Below are 13,111 nucleotides of genomic sequence, written 5' to 3'. Positions count from 1 at the left end.
TTCGAAGGTCTCAGGCTTCAAGAAGTGTGACTCGTGCTGTCAGAAAATGTCTCTGACAGACGGTCACACTTCTTGTGTGTACTGCCTGGGACCTTTACACCTGCAGGACTCTTGTGCTGTATGCCCTAGAGTCCTGCAGGAAAGAAAGAACAAGCTCATTTTAAGGGGCTTGCTTAAGCCTGAGGGTCCCCTGACTGCTTCTTCAGGTAAACCCTCTAAGGCTCCTAGGTCTTCGACGTCTAAGACATCGAAGTCTACTACAACATCGGCTCCGGCTGGAGCCGATGAGACTCGAACTGCTACTTCTGTGGTTCCCTCGGCTCCGGCTGGAGCCGAGGCATTGGAATTATCTGAGTCGGCTCCGATCAGACCATCGGAACCGACATCTAGAAAGAGGTCCAGGTCACTGTCCCTTGGCTCCGTTCATTTGGCTCCAGCATCTCCCTTGCTGTCTGAACGGAGCCATAGATCTCACTCCTCTAGGTCATCGAGGCTTTCTGATCATGACCTTCAGAGGGTAGTGAGTCGACTTCTTAAGTCCGAGGCACTGGCCCAAATGCTTCAGAGCCCGACTCATCAGTCGATGCTTAACCCTATCCCTCAAAATGTTCCTCCTCCGACTCCTTTGAGCTCAGAGCTGGGGCGTTTCGGAACCGAGACTGTGGTAGCGTCGGAACCGATACAATTGTCTTCGGTTCCGTTGTCGGCTCCGATTTCTTCCTTGGAAGAATCTCGGCGCCAGACTTCCCTCGTCGGCTCCGAGGGTGTGAGTGGCATCGGACCCTTGTCCGACCCCGCTCTCCCTCTCGGCGCTTCGGCGCTGGTGAGTTCGGCTCTGACATCGGCCTCGGAGCCATCGCTGTCGGTGCCGAGGGAGGTTTTCAGCTTTTCGGAGCGGGGACCTCTGGCTCTGCCTGACAGGGGTGCATTCGAGGTCATGCGGAGGTGTGTTGGAACCTGGTTCAACTCCTCAGTTGGCTCCGTCCGTCCCTCCCTCTTCGGTGCCTCAGGTTATGTCTACTCACTCCCTCATCCCAGACCGCAGAGAGCCAGCTCCTCAAGAATCCCCTGTGGGGATCTCATCCTCTTCCGAGGCCTCTCCTGAATTGGCAGGGGAGCCCCCTAGGAAGAGAAAGTGCAAGAGGAAGCACATAGACTCACCTGAGTCTGTCACCTCTGACACGGATTTAGAGGATTCCGAGGGTTCCCCCCGTTCCCCTTCTGAAGATGTCTCCTTTGCAGACATCCTAGAGATCCTGAAACAGAGGGGAAATTGGCCAACCCTTAACCCTTCGGAGGATGAATCTGTGTATCTTGAGGCGTTTGGCTCTCGCCCTTCCACCTCCTGGGTGTCTCCCCCCTTTGACCCCCTCATGCAGGTGGTAGCTAGAAAGGCTTGGACGGCTCCTGACTCTGTGGACCCTACCCCCAGGAGACCTTCAAAGTTTATCACAGCACCAGCAGATAAGCTGTTTCTGACTAAGGGAGTTTCTGTGGATGCTATGGTGGTAGCTGCCGCCACTAAGAAGGAGCTAGCTGATCCTTCGGTGCCTGTCCATCCTCCTAACAAGGAATCTAGGTCTATGGACAGGTACGGGAAGCGGATGTTTTCATCAGCGACCTTTACCACGCGTTCGCTGAACTACCTCTGTCATTTCACTCGTCTTCAAAGAGACTTGATCAAGGAAGCGAGTGAGATGTTAAAGGATCCTACAGCTGCGGGTTTTCAGGATAAGATGAACACTCAGCTGGCTACCCTAAATTCTATAGCTAACTCCTCCATGCGCCTTCTTTCATATGCGGCTGATGGAGCGAGCAGAGCCGCAGGGACAGGTGTGGCCTTACGCCGTCATGCCTGGATGCGGCTGTGCAATTTTGCGGACCCCTTTAAAATGTCTTTCACTAATTCCCCGTTTGATGGATCGTCCCTTTTTGGTCCTCAAGTGAAAGAAACCTTGACAAGGTGCGAGACAGATGGCAAAACTCTTTCTGCCGTCGGAGTCCGTTTTTCTACTCCTTCTAGACCTTACCCCAAAGGCCAGAAAAGTGGAAAAATGTGGTTCCGCAAACAATCTCAAGAGACGTTGCCTGACGCACAGAGTCGGTTCCCCTCTAGAGGCAGAGTGGGGAACAATAATGGTAGACGTCGCCCTAGAGGCAGGGGGGGTCCGCAGAACCAGGGCAATCGAGAAACCTTTTCCGATAAGCCCTTCCAGCATCCCTGAGGTGTTGCCCGACTGTCCACCTTCGGAGGCAGTCGGGGGAAGATTATCACTGTTCCCAGAAGCCTGGCGATCCCTAACTCAAGACAAGTGGGTACAGTCCATCATTTCCGGAGGCTATTCCATTCCGTTCTTTCGCATTCCAAATCAATCAGAAAAATCTCTTCCAGATGTTCCACCCACTCAAAGGGATCAAGCAGCGTTGGAAATATCAAAGTTGCTTGCAAAAAGAGCCATTCAGCCAGTGCCAGCAGACCAGCAAGGATCCGGAATCTACTCCAAGTTCTTTTTGGTTCCAAAGAAAACAGGGGACCGGAGACCCATTTTGGATCTCAGTATCTTGAACAAGTCTGTAAAGAAAACAAGATTTCGGATGGTCACGCTACAATCCATCCTACCCCTATTGGGAAAGGAAAACTGGATGTGCTCTATAGACCTCCAGGATGCGTACTATCATATAAAAATGAACAGGCGCTCCAGGAGATTCCTCCGCTTCAGGCTGGGAACCAGTCACTTTCAATTCAGAGCCCTGCCCTTTGGACTCACCACTGCCCCCCGGGTGTTTACCAAATGCATGGCAGTGGTAGCTTCTCATCTGAGACGTCAAGGATTCCAGGTGTTTCCATACTTAGACGACTGGCTCCTCACAGCTCCCACCAAGCATCTTCTTCTACTTGCCAGAGACTACACCTTTCGCATTTTTCAAAAGTTAGGTATCTCAATAAATTGCGAAAAGTCTGTTTTGTCGCCTTGTCGTGCTATTACCTTCATAGGCGCAAATCTAGACACAGTCAACATGTCTGCGAGACTCACAGACCAAAGAATAGCAGACATACACAAACTGGTCTCCCTCCTTTTCCACAGCAACAGAGTCAAAGTCAGATTAGTTCTAAAAGTACTGGGGATTATGGCGGCTGCTATCCCTCTACTTCTATTAGCCAGATTTCACATGAGAATCCTTCAATGGATGCTCTTCACACAATGGTCGTATCAACAACTTCCGATGTCCCACACCATTGTGATTACGCAGGCATGCAGGAATCATCTTCTTTGGTGGATTTCTTCCCCCCAGCTCTTCCTAGGAAGACCATTTGTCCCTCCCCCTCCGGTTGCTACTCTGACAAAGGACGCCTCCCTGATTGGGTGGGGGGGGGCATTATCAGGGCAGGACAGTCCAGGGCATATGGCAACCAGACGAATGCCACTTGCATATAAATGTTCTAGAGATGAGAGCAGTGCTTCTAGCATTGCAAGCCCTTCAAGACTCTCTTCCCTTGGGAACGATAGCAATTCAGACGGACAACATGTCTGTAGTGTGGTATATCAACAAACAAGGCGGAACCAGGTCCTACCCCCTATGTCGAGAAGCACTCAGACTGTGGCAATGGGTGATTTCTTCTCAGCGGTTTCTGATAGCAACGCACATCCCCGGGAAGTCCAATCTTATCGCGGACAAGTTGAGCAGAGCTATCCTCATGCCTCACGAGTGGTCTCTGAAAGATTCTATCTTGGAGAAAATTTTTCTCAAGTGGGGTCAGCCTTGCTGCGACCTTTTTGCTACTCCCCAAAACAGCAAGTGCAAAGATTATTTCACCCTCTTCCCCTTACCAGGCCAGCCCAGCAGAGATGCTCTAGTCCAAGTTTGGCCCCGGGGACTTCTGTATGCATTCCCTCCCTTCCCACTAATCTCTCAAGTGGTACAGAAAGCTATCATTCAGAAGGCCTCATTGATCCTCATTGCTCCTTACTGGCCTCGACAGGTTTGGTTCCCCTTTCTACATCAATTTCTGTTGGAGCAACCCTGGCATCTGGACCTAGTTCCAGATCTTTTGATCCATCAGTCGGGTCAGTTACATCGCTCCCTCCCCTCTCTGAACCTCACTGCTTGGTTCCTGCAGTTCCAACCTTAGCCAGGCTTCCACAAATATCTCACTCTGTTCGAGATATTTTGATAGCTTCCCATAAATCTTCCACTCGGAAGATTTATCTTAGTAAGTGGAAACGTTTCGCCTATTGGGCTCAAGGAAGGGACATAGATCCTTTCACTGCTCCCATCCAAATAGTCCTTGATTTTCTAGCTGAACTTTTCCATGCAGGTTCATCTCCTTCTACTCTGAAAGTTCAATTGGCAGCTATATCTAACTTTCATGTGGGCATCTCAGGTTCTGCCATCATGTCTCACAAGCTTTGCAAAGCTTTCTTGAAGGGAGTTTTTCTTCTTAGACCTCCTATAAGAAATCCTCCTCCTTCTTGGGACCTTAATTTAGTTCTCACATCTTTGATTCTTCCCCCTTTTGAACCTGCAGCTTCCTGTTCAATGAAATTGCTATCCTGGAAGACTCTCTTTCTGGTAGCCATTACTTCAGCTAGAAGGGTCTCAGAGCTCCATGCACTCAGCAGTCGACCACCGTATCTGTTGTTTCATAAGGATAGGGTATCCTTACAGACCAATCCATCCTTTTTACCTAGAGTAGCCTCTGCGGCAAATCTAAATCAAAACATTGACCTCCCTGTGTTTTTTCCTAACTTTTCTAACAGGTCTGAACAAAAATTGCATTGGCTAGATGTTCATAGTCAATTAAGGTATTATTTGGATAGGACCAAACAGATCAGAAAAACTGACCAGTTGTTTGTCTCTTATGCAGAAGGCAGAAAGGGCCTTTCAGTTTCGAAGGTATCACTTTCCAGATGGCTAACATCCCTGATTTCCTTTGTGTATGAAATTAGACACCAGAAGTTGCCTAACAAACCTAAGGCCCATTCGACTAGAGCCTTGGCTACCTCTATAGCTTTCCAAGACAGGCTGCCTATTGATACCATTTGTGCAGCAGCCACATGGGCTACTCCTCACACTTTCATTTCTCATTATAAGTTGGATTTAGCTTCTAGACATAGAGCTAATTTTGGTTCCACTGTACTCAAGAGTCTGTTCTGATAGGCCACCCGGGACAAGGTGCTAGGGACGCGGTCCCATCCAGCAAGAATGAAGGCGAGATGGACAACTTAACATATAGAAGTTATGTTCTTACCATAACGTTCCATGTTAGTTGTCTTCTCGCCTTCTTTCTTGCGTCCCACCCTCCTTCCCCCTAGCCTGGACAGACCTAGAGGAGTTTGATTGTGACCTCTCTTTCTACCACCTCTATTGGATATAGGTATATGCCTTTCTGTGCATATATTCCTTCATCAGGTTTTCAGGTCACCTTCTTCCCTTCTTTTTTATAGAGGTGGGATTTTCCCTTTTCCAGTAGTTCTGGATTTATTATTGGCTGGGCCTAGGTTACAAACGAGATCTGAGGTAATACCGCCTAGCATTGTGGGATATAAGGGGAGCCTCGAGCCGGTGGAACCAACTCTCGAGCTTTTAGAGTGGCCGAGTCGGAGCCGAGGTCGGCTCTGAACCCATCCAGCAAGAAAGAAGGCGAGAAGAAGACAACTAACATGGAACGTTATGGTAAGAACATAACTTCTATTTTTCTTTTCTGCAGCTTGCATTTGTTTTGCAATATCCCTGTTATTTTTGGCACAAGTTCACATCAACATCCCCCATCTGGGGTTTGTGACCATCACCCACCCTGCACTTTTTCTGAAAATTTCCTCCAGAAACAGACCACCTCTGCTCAACAAGCCTGGTTGTAAAAACTAATGCTATCTGTAAGACCAGCTAATCTAGATGGTACTTTCCAACCTCCTGCAGAAGCCCCAGCAGTTTCCCTGCATTGTTGTCATGTACAATGAGCCAGTTTCCATTACCAGGGTTTAGTCCGTCTTAATCCATTTTCTTCTCTGTCTGACTACATCTCAACAGAATTACTCCCCTTCGCAATTGGAGTGATGAACTCAAAAGATGTCTTAGAGTGCCAGGCTTAACTGCAAGTCATTCTTGATCCACACAGTAATGTAGTTATTAACATTAAGAGGAAGATCTACAGTATATACTACTTTTTGAAATGAAAATAGAAAAAAAAATTTCCAAATCGAGTATACTTTGTAATACACACAGAAATCATAATGGACAAAAAGTATAAAGCCTACAATGCACTTCTAGTTGGGGCAGTTGAGATATCTATAGTAGATACAAACTAATAAAGTGAAAGCAGTAAAAATAAAACTTTACAGATTATAAAAATTTGTAATATAGTTTATCAGTATAGTGTACAGAAGAATGGTATTTTTGAGACCAGACAGTTGCCTCAAAGAAATAAACCAGAATTAGGTTTCAACAGTTTTGAGAGACATTCAGGAAATGTTTGTGCTTGCTGAGTTGGTATGTATCCATATCATCCATCCTGCATCAGGGAAAAAACTGCATTTGTGTTCTCTCTTAAGCGGAAACTTCAGCATCTTCATTTTTAATATCAGATTGTCAAGTAGTTATTTGACTTGGTAAAACATTTCAAGCTTGGTATCACAAGTTTACTAGCAGATGTTTTTTGCATACAGATCGTGAAAACCGAGGCCTTTGAAATTTGATAATAGTAAGTTTTTTCAAGGATTATGATATGCTTCTTATGATGTGTTTATTAATTAAAAGGGGCAGTACTGATCATTTAGCAACTTTTAGATTATTTAGAATAAAAGTAGTCGCTGAATGTCCTATCGCCAGTGACTTGGAACTTCAGCGCCTTGAGTCCCTGGCTTTGTGTGATACATTCTTGAGAGTTCTTTCACTGTATCTTTAAGGGAATACCCTTTTCTTGTTTTTTTTTTTTTCTGTAGCTTGTATCCCCCTCCCACTCACAGTTACACATATGCATTACTTTCTGCTTACATTACCACAAAAGTAGGTGCTTGCAAGTAAGAAAAAATCAAATTTGTGATTAAAAATACTTAATTTACACTATTTTAAGGAGTGCTGAGGGAAAACCAGGATTATATACACTTCAGTTCTAACACAGTGGTAACAGGATATTTAAGGAAAAAGCAGAAAAACAATGTTTTATTGTGGATCATTGTGGGAAGAAGCCTTGGCTGAAAACTATAGTTATGTCAGACTGGTTGGCCTACCTTGCCTTGCTGTTTTGGTGAAGAACAAATTAAAAAGCAGAAACATTAATTGCAGTGATGCAGCATCATTAATACTGAATACAAAGATAAGTATTTAATCACAAGAGTGTTTCAGCCTGTAGCTGCTGTTAAATTAACTGAACGTTTTAGGTATATTTTTTTAGAGTATGTGTATATATGTGTGTGTGTGTATATGTGTGTGTGTGTATATATCTATCTATGTGTATATATATATATATATATATATATATCAACAATACTAATGCTGGCATGTTATGGCATGTTAATGTTGCCAGTCTTTGGTGCTTGCTCTGATGATTAACCTCAGACCATGCAAACAGAATTTTTTTTTGTTTTGCAAGGGGCAAACCCTTTTGGGGGCTGTGCTGTCCACACCCTTTGCTAATAATTTATTCCAGCTATGAGATCATATATTCTCCTGGGAAAGTGCATATCCCACTCAAGGAAATTGTCGATCTCATGCAGCTGTTAACCATCTCTTTGTCAACCTAAGTGTGTTGACAAAAGAGATAGTGAGCAAAACCGCACTCACCTAAAATGAGTGCACCCGTGTGTGTGTGTGTGTGTGTGTCTGTGTATATATATATATATATCTATGTGTGTGTGTGTGCATATAGATATATAGGTTCATAAGTGTTTACTAGGCTACCCACCACAAGGGCCTTTTTAAGACTAGCCATCCCAAATATATAGGTTTACTATTGAAATTCCAAATCCTGTAAGGTCGACCATTCAGAATGCTGACCCAAAATGCTGAATTCGGAATTTTGAAACAGAATTAAGGGGGAAATTAATATATCGACATCAGTAGTTCAATGTATTCCACATAGCAGAAGTCAGTCACCTCCTTCTATGCACATTAATGTACAGTTACATTCTTACAGTGAAAAGTACGTTAATTTTACTATTTTGTCCCCCTGCACATTAACTATACCAACTCCAAGGTCGCACTACTACAGTGAGGAAATGGGCTAATTACCTGTTCCTCACTGAACCATGTTCATCCTGCACAATGTCAAACCCAAATACTCGAACTACACTACCCGTTCTCTGTAGTGTAGTCGATACATTTTGGTTTGACATTCTGCCAACTTGTAAACTGCCGATTGACCACATGCTGGACGACCGATGCACTTTCCAAGTTTTGAATGTAAACCTTTATATATGTACATGTATGTGTGTGTGTGTGTGTGTGTGTGTGTATATATATATATATATATATATATATGTGTGTGTGTGTGTGTGTGTGTGTGTATATATATATATATATATATATATATATTTACAAAAACACACACACACAGAGATACACATGGACATATATATATGTAAAATACATGGTGTGTGTTTCTCAGTGGCTCAACAGGATACTTGCCTTTGGTGCTGGGAAAGCTATCTGTTTTATTCTCTCCCCAGGTTGTTGGATTAATTTTCCACTGCTGACGGTGCAGTGCAGCGCAGTATAAAGGGGGCAAAAGCACTCCTGATTGTGCTGTTCTGATGAGACATTAAACCGTGGGTCCTGTCTGCAGGAGTTACTGGTATCTCAGGTAAAGGAATAAGATCCCATGCCACTCACTGAAAATAGTAAGGCAGCTTTAATTCATCAAAGCATTATTTCTATATACGGTTTTTCTCAATAACTTACTCGAAGAAACATTGATTAAAACACAAAATAAAACGTACATTCAAAAAATAGAAAAGAGTAGGGGAAGTTTCCCAGTGCTCTGACCAAATTTTCCCTTAATCAAGATGAATGCCACCTCTGGTCTCTCCAGAATAGAGTCAGCTGGCCTAGTAGGGATAACCTGTTTAACCAGTTTAAGGGGAAAAAAGTGTGTGTGTGTGTGTGTGTATGTATATGTATATATATATATATATATATATATATATATATATATGTGTACACACACACATATATTTAAATAGAGAAAGATGGAAACAGAGATTAATTGAATGTACAGAGTGAATGTATTTTTGTAACTGCTTAAAACAGTAATAATTATTACCATTTTATGCACTACATGGCAATGTTTGTTTTTTTAATGCTTGGCTTTTCTATGAAGAGTAGCTGGTGGAAAGTTTAATCATTTGATCATGATTCATCACGGCTCAGAAATAAAAAGCAGTCAATACCATCAGTCACTTTCTTGATTTTATTTCAGATTACTGGATACTTTTTGGCTTCGAGTTAAATTTATAATTCATATGCCTTGTGGTATGATGTCATTACCAAGGGTTGTGAGAGTTTTATATATATATATTTTGAAGGAGCAGAAGCTGTAATCCTTATTTTTTTTCCGTTACAAGAATGTACAAAGCTCTCTTACAGTCAGATAAATGTATTTGGGGAGGGGGGGTGAATATTTCTGTTACTTGTAGAAATTAATTACAGCAAATGATGTGTGAAAAGAGGAATTAACATTTATGCACATTTTTTCTTACAGTACTAGCACTCCTTACTGCTGTGTGGAATTGTACTCCATACGAACAGGAGAAATGGTAAAATCCATTCAGTTTAAAACATCAATCTATGACTTGCACTGTAATGAACGGTAAGAGATTCATCCACAATTTTCTGACATTCTCTCTGTCCTTCTAGTCTGAAACAATGACCTAGCTCTCTTTTTTTTTTTTTTTTTAAGTCATTTTAGTTATAAATTATAATTTTTGAGTTCTGAGCCTGTCAGGTACATCAGATCCACTGCTGCCACTTACTAGTTTAACTAGTAAGTTTTGTTGCCTTTTTTAATTGGTTATTGTGGTTTCTTTTCTTTTTACAGTGTCTCAAGCAGAATATTTCAACCTTTCATGCTGTAGTGTAGTAATTTATTTGTGAACTGGTAGATGGGCTGTTCCAAAATCTTTTTCTGTCATAACTTGTCTCAAAAGTTAAGCTGACATAACAATGAATATAGAACAAAATTGTACAACTTTGTAGAAAGATAGTATAGAATATATGAGAACCTAACTAGTAACTGAGGACTGTCACTGTTTGCTGAACATGCATGTAGCAGTGTGTGTGTTTATAGCCTTGACTATGACACCTTTGTTCTTCTTTCTTAGTTCATACTATTCTTACTGCTAGTACGTCTTTGTTGCACACACTTATCCTTGTGATAGAATGCTTACTTGTTGATTTGATAGGTTCATAGGTTCATACTAGGCTATCTGCCCTAGGGCATTTATAAGCCTAGCCAGAATGTGTTTGGCTTTCGCCACCCATCTTAAATTTATTTTGCTATGCCCTTTTTCGAGGTTAGTATACTGTGCCTCTGTCTAACAGTGACACAGAATTGATACCCGGGGTAAACCTACGATCTCCCATCCACTCATCAAGATTCCTCTTGAAGAGAGTCAATGAGGGACTCTGCCTAACCTGGACTGGGATTTTATTCCAGAGTGAAGGGAGCCTCTGGGTTATGAATCTGTCCCTCCAGCATGTCCTATTTATTTCAGTGCTGAGGTTCAAGTCTCTCGAGCGCATAGCTCGATGGGATTTGGATTTTCTGAGGTGCAGCATGTCCATTAATTCCGGGTTGGACATGGCTGTATATGTCAGGCACAGATCGCCTCTGAACAGGCGGTATGCCACTAAGTAGAGCTGGAGTTCCTTTAACCGGGCAGCATATGGCATCTGTTTGAGCCCTTTGATCCTCTTGGTGAGGTACTTTTGGGGTCTTTCCAGTTGCTGCAGGTGTCTGGTAAGGTACATCCCAAAAGGGGCATTGTACTCAACTATGGGCCTGATGAGGGATGAGTAAAGAGGCACAATGACCTCCCCTGATCTAGATGTGAATCCCTTCATGATTAGGTGGGCTATATAAAATGTTTTTCTAACCACTTTGGCCACGTGGTTGTCAAATGAGAGATTGCTATCAACTTGGGTCCCCAGGTCCCTGATTACTTCTTCTGTATGTAATGGATTACCACCTATGTGGTAATTTGTGGGCACTTTGTTTTTGCCAAAGGGGATGACTATACACTTTTTGGCATTTAGCTTGAGGCCATGGCTCTGGCACCAGTTGTCTGTTTCTATGAGGCCCTTTTGGAGGATGCTTGTGTCGGCTGGAGAGTCGATTATGATGCCCAGTTTGCAGTCATCTGCGAACTTGGTCAGTCACAGTCCTTCCGTGTTGGCCTGTACCTCCGAGAAATATATACCGAACAAGAGAGGTCCCAGGACTGAGCCTTGTGGGACACCACTTGTAACTGGTTTGGAGTCTGACATGGCTCCAGCAATTCTAACCATGTGGGTTCTGTCCTTGAGCCAGTTTGCAATCCATCTAGTGACATTAGGGGTTTATATTTAAGCTGGTGAGCTTATCTATAATGCCCGAGTGGGTATTGTATCAAGGCTTTTGTGAGGTCCAGGTAGGCTGTGTGGATCACCTTCCCCTCGTCAATGGCCTTGGTGACTGTTACAAAGAAATCAACCAGGTTTAAGAGGCAGGATCTGCCCTTAACAAAGCCGAACTGGGTAGGATCCAGTGTCTGTAGGTCCCCAATATCTTTATTTATGAGGTCCATGATGATCCTTTCCATAGCTTTGCAGACCAAGCTAGTCAGGCTTATGGGGCGATAGTTTCCAGGATCTGTTGAGGCACCACCTTTATGGAGAGGGACCACTGCTGCTGTACGCCACTCTTTGGGCACATATCCTGTAGTAAGGCTGAGATTGAACAGTAGTTTTATGTTTGGGTTTAGCTCTTCTTGGAGTTCATGTAAGACGCAGCCCGGGACAACGTCTGGTCCCATTGATGCTGTGTTTTTTGCTTTGGAGAGGGCGGCTCTTACTTGAGCATCTGAGATGTCAGGGGGGCAGCACTCTGCTGGGATAGATATTTGCCCTTTTGGTGGGGGGGGTTGCGCTGAACCTGTCAGCTAGGATGTTGACAATGTTTGTGGGTTCGGTGTATTTTTTGTCATTTTGGACTAATTCTGAGCATATCTGGGAATTACCACCCAGGTTCCTAACATAACTAAAGAAAGCCTTGTGATTATCCTTAGTGTCCTGTGCAATTTTTCTCTCGAAGCTGGCCTTAGGCGATTTTATGAGTGCCCATAGTTTTTTGCTAATACTGATCAGTGATGCCTTCCCTTTTTGGGATTTTGCTCTATCATTTAGTAGCTTCCTCCTTCTATTGTATAGTTTGTTTATGGCTGGGGTCCACCAGACAGGACGTCTGCCTTTGGAGGATTGGGTCTTGGTTTTATTTGGGATCGCATGATCCATGCATTCCTGAAGGTGTTCATGGAATGCGTTTATAAAGGATTCTGTGGTCTGGGCCGTATTTTCCACAGGCCCGGGGGCTTTGAAGAATTCCACCTCTGTTTTGAGGAGTGTGAAATTTGCTTTAGAGAAGTTTTTCACTGTGGTTTTCTGGGCAGGGGGTGGGGTCGGGATGTGAATATCCAGTGAGATTAGTTTGTGGTCTGATCTTACCAGTGAGGGATACACTTCTGGTCTGGAGCATAGAGTCCCCATGTTGGTGATGATCAGGTCCAGTATGTTTTCTCCTCTTGTGGGAGTGGTAACAAGTTGTTCCATAGCATTTGAGTTTATAAATTCTAGGAACCTTTGGGCTAGGGTGTTGGAGCTAGAGTAATGCTCCCAGTCTATGTTTGGGTAGTTGAAGTCGCCCAATATAATGGTGTTTGGAGAGACCTTCATATTTTCCAGTGTTCTCAGGAAGGCCAAGTGGGGTTCCTGGGTTTGGGAGGGTGGTCTGTAGCAGGCTATAAACTGGAAGGCAGTTTTACCCACTGTTAGTTGCACATGGATAGTCTCTGATGCTTCGTGCTTTGCCACCAACGTGGAGGTGTGGGTATCTTTGATGAATATCGATACTCCCCCTCCT

The 13,111-nt window shown here is 43.7% G+C and overlaps 1 protein-coding gene across 1 annotated transcript in view; it reads left to right on the top strand.

Moving 5' to 3' along the window:
• The window catches only part of LOC122787696 (BCAS3 microtubule associated cell migration factor), a 4,651,713-nt gene that overhangs the window by 1,849,732 nt on the left and 2,788,870 nt on the right, over positions 1-13,111 (top strand). The window contains exon 8 of the mRNA XM_044054546.1: positions 9,698-9,805. Within this exon, the coding sequence (XP_043910481.1) occupies positions 9,698-9,805 (108 nt within the window). The remainder of the gene's footprint in view (positions 1-9,697; positions 9,806-13,111) is intronic.

Source organism: Protopterus annectens, chromosome 13.part0, assembly GCF_019279795.1.
Source record: "Protopterus annectens isolate FY-2018-M chromosome 13.part0, PAN1.0, whole genome shotgun sequence".
Lineage (NCBI taxonomy): Eukaryota > Metazoa > Chordata > Ceratodontiformes > Protopteridae > Protopterus > Protopterus annectens.
Note: the sequence above shows the minus strand (reverse complement) of the source record. Positions and strands in the feature narration are given on the sequence as shown.